Source organism: Clupea harengus, chromosome 20, assembly GCF_900700415.2.
Source record: "Clupea harengus chromosome 20, Ch_v2.0.2, whole genome shotgun sequence".
Lineage (NCBI taxonomy): Eukaryota > Metazoa > Chordata > Actinopteri > Clupeiformes > Clupeidae > Clupea > Clupea harengus.
This window is the reverse complement of record NC_045171.1, coordinates 18974957-18989956: the sequence shown is the minus strand read 5'-3', so window position 1 is coordinate 18989956 and position 15000 is coordinate 18974957. Positions and strand designations below refer to the sequence as shown.

The 15000-nt window shown below is 43.1% G+C and overlaps 2 protein-coding genes across 4 annotated transcripts in view; both read left to right on the top strand.

The window, feature by feature from the left end:
• Window positions 1–3671, top strand: part of LOC116218006 (fibronectin type-III domain-containing protein 3A-like) — a 17006-nt gene extending 13335 nt beyond the window's left edge. Inside the window, 8 exon segments of the mRNA XM_031558053.2 lie at window positions 276–392; window positions 1105–1254; window positions 1493–1779; window positions 1897–2109; window positions 2499–2665; window positions 2937–3058; window positions 3334–3498; window positions 3500–3671. Of these exon segments, the coding sequence (XP_031413913.1) occupies window positions 276–392; window positions 1105–1254; window positions 1493–1779; window positions 1897–2109; window positions 2499–2665; window positions 2937–3058; window positions 3334–3498; window positions 3500–3667 (1389 nt within the window). The 3' untranslated portion in view covers window positions 3668–3671.
• Window positions 3672–8334: 4663 nt separating this feature from the next.
• The window catches only part of rraga (Ras-related GTP binding A), an 11962-nt gene continuing 5296 nt past the window's right edge, over window positions 8335–15000 (top strand). For 2 of the 3 annotated variants that reach the window (XM_012834431.3, XM_012834430.3), the window contains exons 1-7: window positions 8335–8461; window positions 9513–9628; window positions 10576–10675; window positions 11226–11292; window positions 11747–11969; window positions 12612–12707; window positions 14347–14469. In XM_012834431.3, coding sequence (XP_012689885.1) covers window positions 9602–9628; window positions 10576–10675; window positions 11226–11292; window positions 11747–11969; window positions 12612–12707; window positions 14347–14469 — 636 coding nt within the window. In that variant the 5' untranslated portion in view covers window positions 8335–8461; window positions 9513–9601. Of the gene's footprint in view, window positions 8462–8519; window positions 8804–9512; window positions 9629–10575; window positions 10676–11225; window positions 11293–11746; window positions 11970–12611; window positions 12708–14346; window positions 14470–15000 lie in introns of those variants that run through there. The other variant, XM_031586832.2, reaches the window with a different exon arrangement.

Below are 15000 nucleotides of genomic sequence, written 5' to 3'. Positions count from 1 at the left end.
CTCACACACTTTTATGCAAACCACACACCCAGTTATACACACATGCTCAGTCGGTATGTAGGTAGAGGCATACACATGTCTATACACTCCAACATGGCCCCAGGAAGTCACTTTACTGTGTCTTTGTGTGGTTGTTATGTGTTCTTCACCTTACCAAAACCATCAGCTACAGTATTAAGATTGTTTGTACCTGAAAATCCTGGTTTCTGTCAACCAAATTTCTGAAGTCTTGAGTGTTGTGTTCTGTTTCTGTGGCTGCGTGTGTCTGGTTGCAGTGGGGGCCCTGGTCGGAGATGTTCCAGGTCTCCACAGCCGCAACACCCCCACAGCCGTGTGGCCCCCCAGTGCTGACCGTCAGTGCTGACCCCACATGTGTCTCTGTCAGCTGGGAGGTCAGTAAGCCCTTCATCCCCCTCCTCACACATGTCTGATCTCCAGTGGTCAGACCCATTTCACTGAGTGCCATGTTTGCAGATTTTCAGATTCAGCCAGTCAGTAAACCAATAAACTGATCAATAACTGGTTCCAACTCACTGATTGATAAGGTGCCAGTTAGTAAAAGCTTGTGTGGTATAGCAGTGATTGATTGTAATTAAAACCTGCTTAGTCTTGGCTTTTGTGGGACTTGATTTGGCATATAGGGAAATACTCAGTTCACCAATTTGGTTCATTGTATGCTAACTAGAGCTATCCCAATATCGCTGCATTGCAATATCATTTTCCACAATACTTATCAATACTGATCATCTTCATCATGATTTAATTATTGAATTTATATGTGTACTCACTGTGGGTTTCTGGAGACTTTTAATATTACTGCAGCACCTAAGCAGCCCCTTTAGATTGGAATAGCCATGAAATTACAGACTTGTGTTTCTTTATTACAAGGGCTAGGGCTCATATTATAGGGTGCTGTAAACCGTTACTTTAAAAGCATACCTCCCTCTGTTCATACATTTTAAGCACAGGATTGTTGTGATACATTTGTGATATTGTGATGTATCGTGTTGCATCATGATGTGTGTCATGCTGCAGTGCATGTGGTGATAGCCAGCTCTAATGCTAACTGCTAACTGCAACCCAATATGTACCTCTGTTCTGCAGGTGCCGCCATGTAATGGGGCGAAGGTCTGTGAGTTTCGGCTGGAATGGGGGTTGCAGGGCGGTCCCCTTCAGGTGGCATACCATGGCCCCTCGACCTCCTGGGAGATGACGGAACTGATCCCTGCCACTGAGTACTGCTGCAGGGTACAGGTAAGAGGACATGCCAAGGGTACCCCCAGCAATGTCAGGTGTACCCCAATACTATCAGAGCCAGGCTCCTTCAGATTCATACTTGTGCAGTAGGAAGCCTAATTTGTATTTGGCTGTCTGTATGGGTGGGCTTAGTCTAGATCCAGAACCAAACGATACAAAATTAAAGCATAGACTTGAGTGTCCTCAAGTGGACCCCATCTCGGTGGCCTCTGAACTTAGTTCCTCTTTCCCACAGGCTGTCAGTGAGGCTGGGGCAGGGCCCTTTGGGGACATCGCTATGGTAACAACTCCCCCTTCAGTCCCGGCAGCGGTGGAGTGTGTAGAGGAAGTTTCAGCAGAGTCTGTGATTGACATCACGACCGGCGCCTCCGCCTCACGGCTTGCTGTGACGTGGAAGGAGCCTTGTTGCCACGGCGCCGAGATCACGGGATACAACATCGACCTGGGAGAACAGCTCCCCCTCTCTGTGGGGAGGACCAGTCACCATGTGCTGGAGAACCTGCAGCCTAATAGCACACTCAGGTAATGGGGCCGCAGGGAACGGACAGATTCCCCCAGGCTTAGGGAGCTCACTGCATCAGATGATCTGTGGTATTTCTTTTTTGAGTCGCCATCTGAGTCTGACTCTTTGTGTGCCAGGCTGAGAGTTCGGGCCCTGAACAGCATCGGAGCCGGACCCTACAGCAACCCTCTGAGGCTCCGCACACCCCCTCTGCCCCCTGCCCCTCCCTCGCTGGAGTGCACCGTATGCAGCCCCCACACTTTGAAGCTGCGTTGGGGAGAGGGGCCCACACGCACCCCAACGCCCAAGGGGACACACTACTGCCTGCACATGCAGACCGGAGGGGACAGGTACTGAAATAATACATGCATACATGCATACATGCATACATGCAATCACACACTCACCTAATCATGTATAAATATGCACATATTTACACACACGCACACACACACATACACACGCAAACACAACAGCTAGTCTCATCTAGATGTGTATACCTCTAGTAGTTTTAGGTTGAACCAAAAGAAGGCACTCTTGAACTATGCATGGTAGAACAATAACAGGTAATTTACAGAGTTGATAAGCATAGGCATTGACTAGTGCTTATGTGTATACAGTATGTGTTTATGTGCGTATGGTTTTATGCATGTGTTTGTGTATGTGCGCGCTTGTGGATAATATTATATCCATTATTGTGCATGTAGCCGCATACATTTTGGATTGTGTGTGTTGCCAGGTTGGTATGTGTGTACAGCGGTTCGAGCCACTCGTTTAAGCTGCAGCGTCTTAGTGAGGCCACAGAGTACAACTTCAGCATCCAGGCAGTGAGCTCGGCCGGACGGGGACCTCTGTCCCCCCGCTACAGCTTCAGCACCACCCGTTCACTTCCGCCTCAGCTGAAAGGTACACACACACACACACACACACACACACACACACACACACACACACACACACACACACAACACACACACACACACACAAACACATCTCAAGCATAAGTAGTATGTATCTTTATGGATCAAAACCATTTATTTTTCTTATTTCTTATAATCATTGTTGGTCTTTTATTCATACTAACATGTAACAGAATCCAGCCTATAAAATCAAATCATATGATTTTAACGATAGTGATGATGAAATCAATGGTCTTTTCATCTCTGTCTCTAACAAGCTCCTAAGATTGAGCTAGTCCAATGGAACATGTACTCCGTCACCTGGGAGACCCTACAGCCAATGAAAGGAGACCCTATATCGTACACACTACAGCTGATGCGAGGGAAGGAGGTGGAGCAGGTAAAGAGAGTCTGCAGCACCACATAGAAACACTACCACAGCTGTGGAAATGTCACGGGTTAAGATGTTGTAGAATGTCCAACATATTTCATGTAGGTTTGGAATTGAGACAAATATTTTTGGATCTGATTTAATGCTATAAAGATGACATGTCACTTTATTTTGTGTCTGTCTTCTAAACCCTGTCACCCCTCTCTCTCTCTCTCTCTCTCTCTCTCTCTCTCTCTCTCTCTCTCCTTCTGTGTCATTCTCTCTCTCTCTCTCTCTCCTCACAGCTCTACCGTGGCGCTGCCACCTCTTACACCTGGCAGGGAGTGCCTGCGGGCGCTGACTGGCGCATGCGGGTGTGTGGCGGGCGGCGCAGGCCAGAGGGCGGTGAGCTGTGGGGGCCGTACAGCCCAGGCACAGCCCTGCCCCCTCCCACGATGCCCACCGGATGCCAAAGCAGTGGCCACTGCCAGTAACAGCACCAGTAGCAGTGGGGGGCAGTGCCACAGGAGATGGCACCTCTCAGACGAGCACTTTGCCCTGCTGGTCCTGGTAGCGTTTGGCGTCGTGGCAATCCTGTTTGCCGTGCTCATTCAGTATCTGTTCTTGAGTAAGGACTGAGAAAGAAAGAAGATGATGATGATGATGATGAAGAAAAAGTGAAACAGAAGAAGGAAGGGAGAGACAGAGAAGAGAAAAAGAAAGAAGGAGCAGGTGTCTCAGCACATTGTCTAACTGGCAACAGTGAAGCTCATTTCATAATCCACTACATTATTATATTGTTATTATTATTATTATTACTATTATTATTATTGGCATCATATGAGACCATATATATTTTACATAAGAAGGTACTTTTTTTATTTTATGCCATGACCAATGCAAACTGTGACGAAAGATGTTAAGACTTAAATCCTTACACATCCGTATGCCCACGAGAGAAGCTTCGGCCAGTGTGTTTATGTGTCTGTGTTAAGCCAGTGGGGGCGTATCTCTGATTTGCTCTACATGATTTGGCTAAAATAATTTCTAGATGTTTCTGTATGTCCATGGTGTTTGCTAAAATGTCAAAACTGGACAAGGCTAGTCGTTCTGTTAGCTCTGACACCCAGATTCCTTTAGTCTCCTTCAATGCTAACATTACACATAAACAATTTTATACTTTGTATTTTTTTAAATACTCAGACACCTGAGATATCCTTCTTTAAAGCCTGGAAAAATGTGGGCTGTTCTACAGGATAGACGTCAGGACCGAGATTCATCTTGTTCTCTTTAAACTGTTATGACAGCAGTTCAAAGGGAGATGGTGCCAAAGCTTTCATAAATATGCTCGATATGCTGTTTTTTGCAAACTCTCCCCCGGAAAGGCGGACGAAGAGTTTCTTACTTTTACAGATGATTTTATGTAGCAGGTATATATTAACATCAGTTAAGCCAAGAGAAACACAAATACGTATTCTCTGATGTTGGGAGAGTTACATTTGTTTGGTTCTGCTATCATACACGTACACATATGCATACATTCTAGTTATGTTTTATGTACATTTAGATAAAGCAGTACTCTCAAGATATATGAAGTATGCATTTGTTATAAATGTATTTCTATTTGGCTCAAACTGAGCGCCATAGTCTTTTCCTGGCTTTAGTCGACCATTGATATGTATGTGTGGTGTTGGGAGTTTTATTGCAAGACAGTAAGCTGCTCAAGTTGAACTTATACATTTTTTTAACCAGGACTAATTTACCTAATGATGTCATAATCCCTTATCAAGTCTGGTAGTGGTAGAGTTCACTGATTGGACAACGCACCCTCTATTTTATCACTGTGAGGGAAAATGTAAATGTATGTAAAGCATAAGAAATAGCAAGCTACCTAATTCAGCTAAATACTAAGGTATTTCAGTCTGCCATACCAATTTAATTCGGAGCTTCGATGCTACTGTTACTCTTTGCCACAATTTCTGGTTTCAGCATGAACCAGAGGGCAGTGGGAATGGTCACAAAAGTAGTGGCTCTGTGACAGTTCAGAGGTCACCGGCAGGGCCAAATCCAAGCTCGGGAAATGGAACATTAATATCTGAGCCTCTTATCTCTGGGATTTGGAAGGAGGCCTGGTGTACGCATTGTAGCACGTACAAAGTTCATATTTTCCCAGGGAGTTTTTTTTAATTTATTTATTTTTTACATGGTGCCTTTTGAACTACTCATGATGTTCCTCCCTCGCTCGCCGGTCATCAAAACAAAAAGCAGAGATATATCTGGCTCTACCATGTCATCATCTCCCATTACCCCCTTAGAAGATCATATTCCAGGATCCCAAATCCGAAGTCATAGTGTCTCCCATGGAATAAACAAGCATGTTTGTTTTTACTAAGTAACACAAACGTCTGGAAAACAGCCACGTATCCTGATGTGGCCTGTTTGAACTGTCCATGAGCACTTCCTCTATTCCTCTATGCTGTCCTGGTGAGCCCTGTGCTCTGTATTATTTTCTTGTACCCTTAGAGGGTGGTAGTGTTCCTGTCAGCCATGTTGTCAGAGTGGGAAACTCTGAACGCTGCACAGTGACCTCAACAATCGGACGTGCCTGAACACCAGTACACCTCTGCTACAAGTACAAAATGGGTTTTAACTGCAAAGCATTTCATGCTGCTAGATTAGCATTAAGCTGGAATGGATGTCGTTACCTAATGTCCTCATTGAATTCACTCTGAGGACTAAAACTGTGGTCTGTAACATTTGCCTCTCATCTGTGGCATATACACTCTGCACTGATGACTGACCTCTGTGCTGCCTTCACTCACTTGCCTTTCAAATGGTTATGGACTGTTTCATTTCAAACTTGCCTTTCTTTTCTTAGGTGTAGCGCTCTCCCTTACGGGAGAGGTTTGTTTGCCCCAGTGGTAACACAAGATGTTGAACTACTTTTAGAGGCTAATAACATCTATTAAACCTGCTGCTTATTAAATATCGTTTAAACCGTTGATTCCCGTGCCGCAGATGGACATCGTGATAGATGATAAACACCCCTGTTCCCACATTCACTGTGAATGACTGTTATAATTCTAATAGAACACTTGAGTTAACAGAGCATGTGGCCGAGCACACTTCCCATGTGCAACAAAAGGTAGTCAAATCTTACAACTGCCATGGCTTGATATCTTGCTAAATGCTTGATTGAGTTGTTGACTAAAATGACACTACTGTTGGCGCCATTTATAATAACATTGTATAGGACTCTGTTGCCTTTTGTTGAACACACACAAAATTATGAACTCTCTGTGTGTCCAATGTAACGACACTGTGGCTTAAGTACAGGCCGATTAGTGTCACCCAGGAACTCTCCATGTAACTATTTTTGGGTTATGTGTCACGCCATTTGTCTGTAACTCATACCTTAATCGTATTACCCACCAAGAAGCTGAGGGAGCCTTTATGAAAACTCGACTCAAACTTACGCTTACTGTTTTTCAAGGACAACAGCCATACCACCTTGCAATCAGTTAGAAATGTATGTCTCATACCCCTCAAAGCTTATTATTAGAAGCGATTATTGCTGCTACTGCTTCTTCTGCTGCTCCTGTTACCTATATGGGTTTAGTGAGAGAAAATTACATTTTAACAGACTTATATAAAATAGTTTTTCCTTTAGTGGTGAATGACTCATAATGTATGCAGGGTTATCACCTTTAAACCCTTTCCCCCATGACTGGATTTTGTTGTCTTATTATATTTTTAGATTAAGCTGCTGGAGTTCTTTTTTGTATGTGTGTGTGCTTGTTTTCATTCAGACTCTAATTGGCTTTGGTATCAAGATGGGAGTTTTCTCAGGCCAATGAGTTCATTAAATCACTTTATAATGATATTCTATGACAAACTCAGTCACCAGTCGTCCGGTGCCATGGTTCACACATGGTTCTGTCTGACCACAGAATCAGACTGCACTTTTGCTCTGAATGAGTTGCGTTCCCTGATCTCGAGTAAAAATTCTCAAACAAATTCCTTTCTGACAGGCATTCCTTGTATGCTTGAACCGTTGCTCACATACAAATGATCATATAATTCTTACTTGTCATCTTTTTCAAGTTATTATTTTATCAAAAGCTCGGCACAAAATAAGGGCTTTTACTGAATCACAGGAATTTCTCCTATGAAAGGGGGAGATAGGCAAAGGTATCTTCACATTTACCCCCTCATCCCATGTGCCAGTATTTTCAGACCACACAAACTAAGTTTTACAACATATTTTCTTTATTTTGATACTGAAATGTATTTTTATTTTAAATACAAATGTAATACATTCCAAAAAAAATATTTATCTACATCATTGGTCATTATTTCTAGTATGGATCTCACTGTTTATGTTATCTGTTTCGTTCTATTGCTAAACACAAGAAAAAGATAAACTGCCATGTATTATTGTCATAACTAAATTGTAACAATCATAGATAATATATTTAATATGGCAAATAAATTATAGTCCTTATATGAATTGCTTTGTCTCTCTTGTGACTTTCTTCATCCAGCCTTCTGACGATGGTCATGCATGTAACCTACCCTCAAATCACACCACAGGATAAAGATATAACTGATGGTGTCACAAACTGACCTTTGACCTTCACATTCCTAAGCTACTCTCTTTCTTTGTCTCTCTGTCTCTCACACACACACAGTATGCTAATGTAAGGGGTCAGATTGGGTTTAGCTGTGGGAATGTTTCTAGTAACTAAGATACAAATTGAAACACTAACACAAAGCAATATTTGCAATATTTGTTTTTAACTCTGATAGCTGATCTCATGTTACATGTTCAATGCAAAGCCAAGTAAACGTAACAACAAAGGACAGTGACAAACATGGAGACAGCTCCCACATGGAGACAGCTAATAGTGTATACACTTTTAGTGTGTGATGTAGACACTAACAAGCAAACTACCCAGTAAAGCCTCGATAGACGTCATAGCGTCTATGGGTTGCCTGCTTTGATCCTTAAGCCTACATTAATGGTAGGTTATCCAATGAAAACATAATTGTTCTACTGAAACTAATGAAGACATGACAGTCTGTAGGAAGATACAAGCCTTAGGTTTATATCTGGATGTACGTTGCTCGCACGTTTACAAACTTTGAAACACTTGGTTACAACCTCGCCTCAATTCAATTCTAACAACTGCGATATTACAACAGGATTGCAATTACTTGACAGCATAACAGAACAAAATCACGTGTTCACCAGGAAGAATCAGCGTTGGTTAACGAAAGCATCGCGAGACTTATCGGCCAACCGCATATTGACTATTGGTCACGTGTTACATAATGGTGGTACTATTTTTTTCCCTCAGTACATTCTTGAAATTGTGATTTCTGAAATATAGCAATGGGACGAGGACGCATACTGTAGAGCATTACTATAAGGTATTTGTTTTTATATCTAAGTACTTTCCAAAATAATGTTGTTAGCGAATATCTTTAGACCAGTTTTCGCTAGGTGTCTTGCTATTTAGCCCGACGTCCAAAATAATTTGGAGTGTAGAGTTAGGCTAATCGAGCAAGCTCAAAGTTAGCCAGTTAGCTACCTATAAACCTACCAACAAGTCCAGAACATAGAAAGCAGCAAGCAAGCTAACCGTTAGTTTGACAGGCAGCACATTTAACTATCGACATTCTTATCACCATACAGTGTTGTTGTCCTCCTTTGCAGTCTAATATTGTCTGGAAACTGATGACGGAAGATATCAACAGCCAGCCACTAGTCTGGTAACGATAATGTTACGTTTGCTCGTTAGCTGATATAAACGCTGATAACTGATTGGTAATGTTGGCTAACTTAATTTAGCTTATAGCAAAATCAGTAGTCCACAGGAAGGCCTCGGTTTTTAATAGTTTATTCAGCTGTTTCCTTTCAACGAGTATATGTGTCTAGTGTCGTTATAGTGGGATGTAGGATATCAACGTTATTCGAACTGTTTGGGTAGACGCTTTAACTTATTGGGGTAGCTTTGCAGCTATTGTTGTGACAGTTGTCTGTGCCTTGCATGTAAACAGGAAGTTGCTGATGAAGTGTCTTGTGACTGAGTGCAGTGCGGCAGCGTTCATCCATCGTTTCATGAAGTAGAAGTAGAAACAGAAACTTTACCTCTCCCAGCCAACCCCTATCCCTTGTGACACGACTAAGCAATTCTACGGTCAGCTGACAGCTTCGAAGCATAGGTGTAAATTCTGTCAACCCAGGGAAACATTCAATGCTGGGCACAACTACCTGTTAACTGACCGTGGTCTACATTATTGTGTCACACTGTCAGTTGAGCAAAAAAACATTTTATTTATTGATAATACGGCTCAACAACAGTTGCACGATTGGGCTTGACAGGAGTGTCATGAGACCTAGACGTTGTTCAGGATTTTGTTACACGTCAGTTACTTGTTGTTCTAGTGTTTTTTCTTTTTATGCATTTTTCCCCCGCAGTAAATCCGAACACTCAGACCAAGGCCCCAGGAGTCAGTGAGTGTTCCGTTTGGCCTTCTGCGCAGCGCTCTCTGTCCCAGAAAGGGGAAATGTCGAATACAGCCATGAAGAAAAAGGTGATTGCTCTCTTTGTGTTTCTGTGTATATGATGTCTATACATTAGTCTAGTCATATGTTCAGGTGGAATGTTTTCTTATTTATTGAAGAGGCTTTGAGGCTATACCAGTATTATCATTTATAAAGCGCCAGAGGGAATATCCATGGGACATTTGGAAGCCACAAATGCAACATTACAGGTATAAAACAGCGCTGTGTTTATATGACCTCAGAATACCAGCAGGTGGCGCTGGTGGTGCTTGTGTAGACCCATACACCTCAGCGGTACCCCATGAAAGGTGGAGTCTGCAATCCTAATCCAACACCAGTGAATTGCTCCTCACTATTCTGTAGCTGTCTGTTTTGTCGGTGCTCCCCAGATAATGTTGGTGTTCGTTCACCGTCCTGAGTCTGTAAATGGAAAGCAAACATATTGGCTCGGCCATTAACAGTCATAAACAATTCAAGCCACCCAACGCGTTGCTTCGGGAGCACTGACAGGAGGGGTGTTATGCTGTTGGCTGTTGAGCGCAAATTTCAACAACCTTTAGCCAGAATGGCACACACTGCCTTTAAAACATTAACACTTTCAGTCGAGTCTGGTCATTTTTTTTTTTGTATATAGTGTCCTGTATAGATTTAAACACTTCCTCACTGTCTAATGTTGTTGTCTTACCAAGAAACTTACACAATCCTATTGCCTTGTCAACCTGCTCTTATATCTGCGAAAGACAAGAGCAAGCTTTTTAATGCGCTTTGTATATCCTCTTTCTCTTTTCATCCTCTACTCAAACACTCACACACACATGCATTCTCTCGCCCTCTCTTTTCTTCCTCTCCTCACACACACACATGCATTCTCTCTCTTTTCTTTCTCTCCTCACACACACACACATGCATTATCTCTCTCTCTTTCTCTTCTTCCTCTCCTCACACACACTCATGCATTCTCTCTCCCTCTTCTAAGGTGCTGCTGATGGGGAAGAGTGGGTCGGGGAAGACCAGCATGAGATCAATCATCTTTGCTAACTACATCGCTAGGGATACACGAAGGCTTGGAGCCACTAGTAAGCAACTCCAACCCCCATAACAACTAAGGTTTACATTTCCAATTTATGAATTAATGTCATTACTCCTATTCCTTACTAGATGTTTCCCACACAAACACACACAAACACACACAAACACACACAAACACACACACACACACACACACACACACACACACACACACCTTAAAACCAGACACCTACTAAATGTTTCCTCTCTGTGAAGGAAATACATCTATGGGCTCTCCCATGGCAGTTAAGTGGGTTGCTGCAAGCACACGAGTGAAAGGCTATGCAGTTTGCTGTCTGCTACAGCTGTTAGCTGACCTAAGTGTAGCATTGTTCCCACTTCATGTCTGGGAAGGCTTCGCTTCGTTGAACGTTTTCAAAGACTCTGGTTGGTTTCTGTTCTGCGTATGTGCATGATATATGTGTGTGTGTGTGCCAAGCCTTACTGCAGGTGGCCAAGAAATGAAAGAGTGGAGTTTTAACGATGTGTGTGTTTGTGTGTTTGTGTGTGTGTGTGTGTGTGTGTGTGTGTGTGTGTGTGTGTGTCTCCTCTCTACAGTCGATGTTGAACACTCCCATGTGCGTTTCCTGGGAAACCTTGTGTTGAACCTATGGGACTGTGGCGGGTAAGCAGGAAGTCACAGAGCTATGACCTCACCACATCACATCAGTCTTAATGGTCGATTTGTCCGTGCAATAATTATACTCTAGTGACCCATGATGTCATCCTGCACAATACTCCACTAATTAATCACTGTGATTGATTCTGATATCATGAATTCTTCCCTTTGTGAGTATATTGTTCCAAGACAATCATAAACTGAAGGTGCGTTGTGTAATTGTTAAGCAAGGTATCCATGGCATAGAATGAACATTAAAAGTCGCAGTGATCAGGAAAGATGATGCTAACAGATGATTACTATATGTATCATTAATACATCAAACTTAATCATATATATTATGCGTGCATGCACATACAACAAAACGTCATGTCTGTGGTAAAGAAAATACAGCTTGATTTTCTAACTGTGTTACCTTAGTGGATACTCTCTCATGAACTTGCTTGGCTCTTCCCCACAGGCAGGACACGTTCATGGAAAACTACTTCACCAGCCAGCGGGACAACATCTTCCGGAACGTGGAGGTGCTGATCTACGTGTTCGATGTGGAGAGCCGCGAGCTGGAGAAGGACATGCACTACTACCAGTCCTGCCTGGAGGCCATCCTGCAGAACTCCCCCGACGCCAAGGTCTTCTGCCTGGTGCACAAGATGGACCTGGTGCAGGAGGACCAGAGAGACTTGGTGAGGAGGGTTGGGGGAAGACCTAGCCATAGCACTGTATCTGTTTGTTTGTTTGTAAAGATGGCCCTGGGGCTCTTTCAACAGTGGCCAGCTGGTAGGGAGTTGTGCAGTGAGTAAACCTCACTTGCCCAATGGCATACGAAACGTGCTAATGGCTTACGAGACGTGCTAATGGCATACGAGACGTGCTAATGGCATACGAGACGTGCTAATGGCATACGAGACGTGCTAATGGCATACGAGACGTGCTAATGGCTTACGAAACGTGCTAATGGCGGAAGCTAGCCCCCATGGGGTTTAGTCTCCTTGCTAGCACACACCCCTGCATGTCCGAGGGTGCGGATCAGTCCAGTACGGGACTCGCAGGTTCCAATTTGTGTGCTTGTTTGCTGTTTGTTATTTTAGAAGCAGTTTGACGGTTTCTCACTTCATATGTTTTACCTGCAATTTCATCTGTAGGTTTCTTCTCATCTACTCCTACATGTATAGCTCATTTTCTGCTCCATTTCATTCCCATGGTTCCCATCAGAGGTTCTTTCTGTTTAGCCTCCACCCCTTTTTATTTTAAAGATTCAGTGTAAAGTTTTGAATCCACATTTGGTGCAGCACCTCAGTCCCTCCTGCTTTCACTCTCACTGTCAGATCTTTAAAGAGCGCGAGGAGGATCTGAAGAGGCTGTCTCGTCCCCTGGCCTGCACCTGCTTCCGGACCTCAATCTGGGACGAGACCCTTTACAAGGTGAGTCCATCCATTTTAAGGTTGTTAAGTGGGTATACGCAGGAAGGCTATGTTCCTTTCTCCTTTTTCAAAGAAGTTTACCCAGCAGTAGGCATTTATCTAAATACAAAATATTTTCTAGCCTACTGCTTTGTATATCTTCTGTATAAAGTGAAATTGTTTTCACATTCAAACAAATTAGGCCTACAGAATACTTAGTTACTGTCCTATATAACAAAAATATAACATAAAAACAGCTGGCTCTGTTGTCTTATACGATCAAACATAGTTATCCATACCACAAGGTAATATTTAGAAATTCATATGTTGGTCTATCTTTGGTCAATACATATAAAACCTATTGAAAGAGCTATAGATTGTATTTGGGTAATATAACACTGCAGGAAGTGGTAGTAAGTAGGCTACTAGAATTAAGCTAAGTAGCAGATCTGTATTAAAGCTATTTGTTCCGTCACTGATGTGATGTCTGCACAATTGTGTCAAAATGCGTGCTAAATATGGTCAAACATGTAACTATACCTGGCTAGCATTACAAGACCCAATGGATTGTGTACATGGAGTATGTATTGCCAGTATCTGTAAGTTAACCTTTCATTCACTGAGATCTGTAGCGGTCGTGGTGGAAAGATTTGTTTACATTAACTGTTTTTGGCAAGAACCCTAAGGAGTGTGTGGGCTGTGTTATAATATTACAACTGCATATCCCAGTGAAATGGGTTTGAATTCGTTTAAATTCATTATGCTGACATGCATATTGTTCAATTACATGGTTTAAAAAAAATCGATAATTACATTTTTCTGCATCGATTCAACAATGCATTGATGTTAGCATCGCAATGCATTGATGCAAGGATTATTTTCCCCAGCCTTACTATAAGCTGCAGGTACTACTGGAAATGTATGCAGTACAATAAAGAAGCGCATCATCTTTTAAGCACTGTTGCACTGTAAAGGGCATCTTATAAAGGTCTGGAATACAGTAGATGGTTGCCCTGGAGTATTTTCTCTGGGTCCTTAGGGGAAGAGAGAGGATGGTTGTTTTTTTGTTGTTGTTTTCTTCTCCGTTGTTTGAGATTAGATTACGTCACTCATTGATATAGTGCACACACCACTGCTGATGGAAAACAGATCAAATGCCTCAGATTCCTACTGTGGCAGGGAAGGACCTGAGATAGTTTAGGGTCACCGACTAGATTGGTACACAACAGCTTTTTTGCTACGGAATGGCTTTTGGGAGAGGCTGAGTAATGGTCAGTCTTACTTTTCGGCACCTATTCAGCAGATTATAGAGTGTCAGCAGTGGTTCAGATAACTATTGACTGAATTGATTCTCAGTGATTTTAAGTTGTAACGCTTGACTGCACTCACTTAGGTGGAGGTGGGGTCGGGGGGTCAGTAAGGATGCTTTGCCTCAGTCCATCGCTGGTTTAAAGTTGTTGACTTGGTGTCTGTATACCTCACTGTCTCTGTCCTGACAGTAGTATTTCTAGCACTATTGATGCGTTTTGTTTAGTGAAAATGAAATGGTTGTGTGTGTCTGTGTGTGTGTATGTATAAGAGAGAAGTGTGTGTGTGTGTGTGTGTGTTTATCTGTGTTTGCATGCATGCATACCATTCTCTGTGTGTCCTCTGGCTCCAGGCCTGGTCCAGCATCGTCTACCAGCTCATCCCCAACGTCCAGCAGCTGGAGTCCAACCTACGCAACTTTGCCCAGATCATTGAGGCCGACGAGGTCCTTCTGTTCGAGAGGGCCACCTTTCTGGTGAGTAACTGGCCTCTGTCAGACCTTATCCTCAGCTAAGTACCATATCTCAGACACCATGTGCAGAGGTGTTATTTCTAGGTATGGCAGCGAGAAGGAAGAAAGGAGACGGAGAGTAGTGGAGAAATCCTTCCATTTATCACGTCAGCCATTTTGGATTTGGAGAGTGGCTCACTCTCGGGTGGTTGATGTATGCGTCGAGTTGCTTTAAGGGCATTTTTTTTTTTTTATTATTTTTTTTTTTTTTTTAACCACCACAGCCCAAGTCTCTCTGTGTGTGAAACATGGCTGCATTTCAGCCCTCTGTTGAGCTGTCAGGCCATGACATGCCATGACACTAGTCTGTGTACCGACTGACCTTTGTGTGTGTGTGTGTGGGGGGGGGGGGGGGGGGGAGTGTTTTTGGGGTTGTCTACCTGCTACAGAGTCCCAAAGTGCTTCCTGGCGTTGCGGATTTTGATGAGGATGTGGAGTCGAAGAAAGGGAAGAGAGGAAATCGAGGGAGAAAAGGAAGGAGAGGAAAGAGAGTGG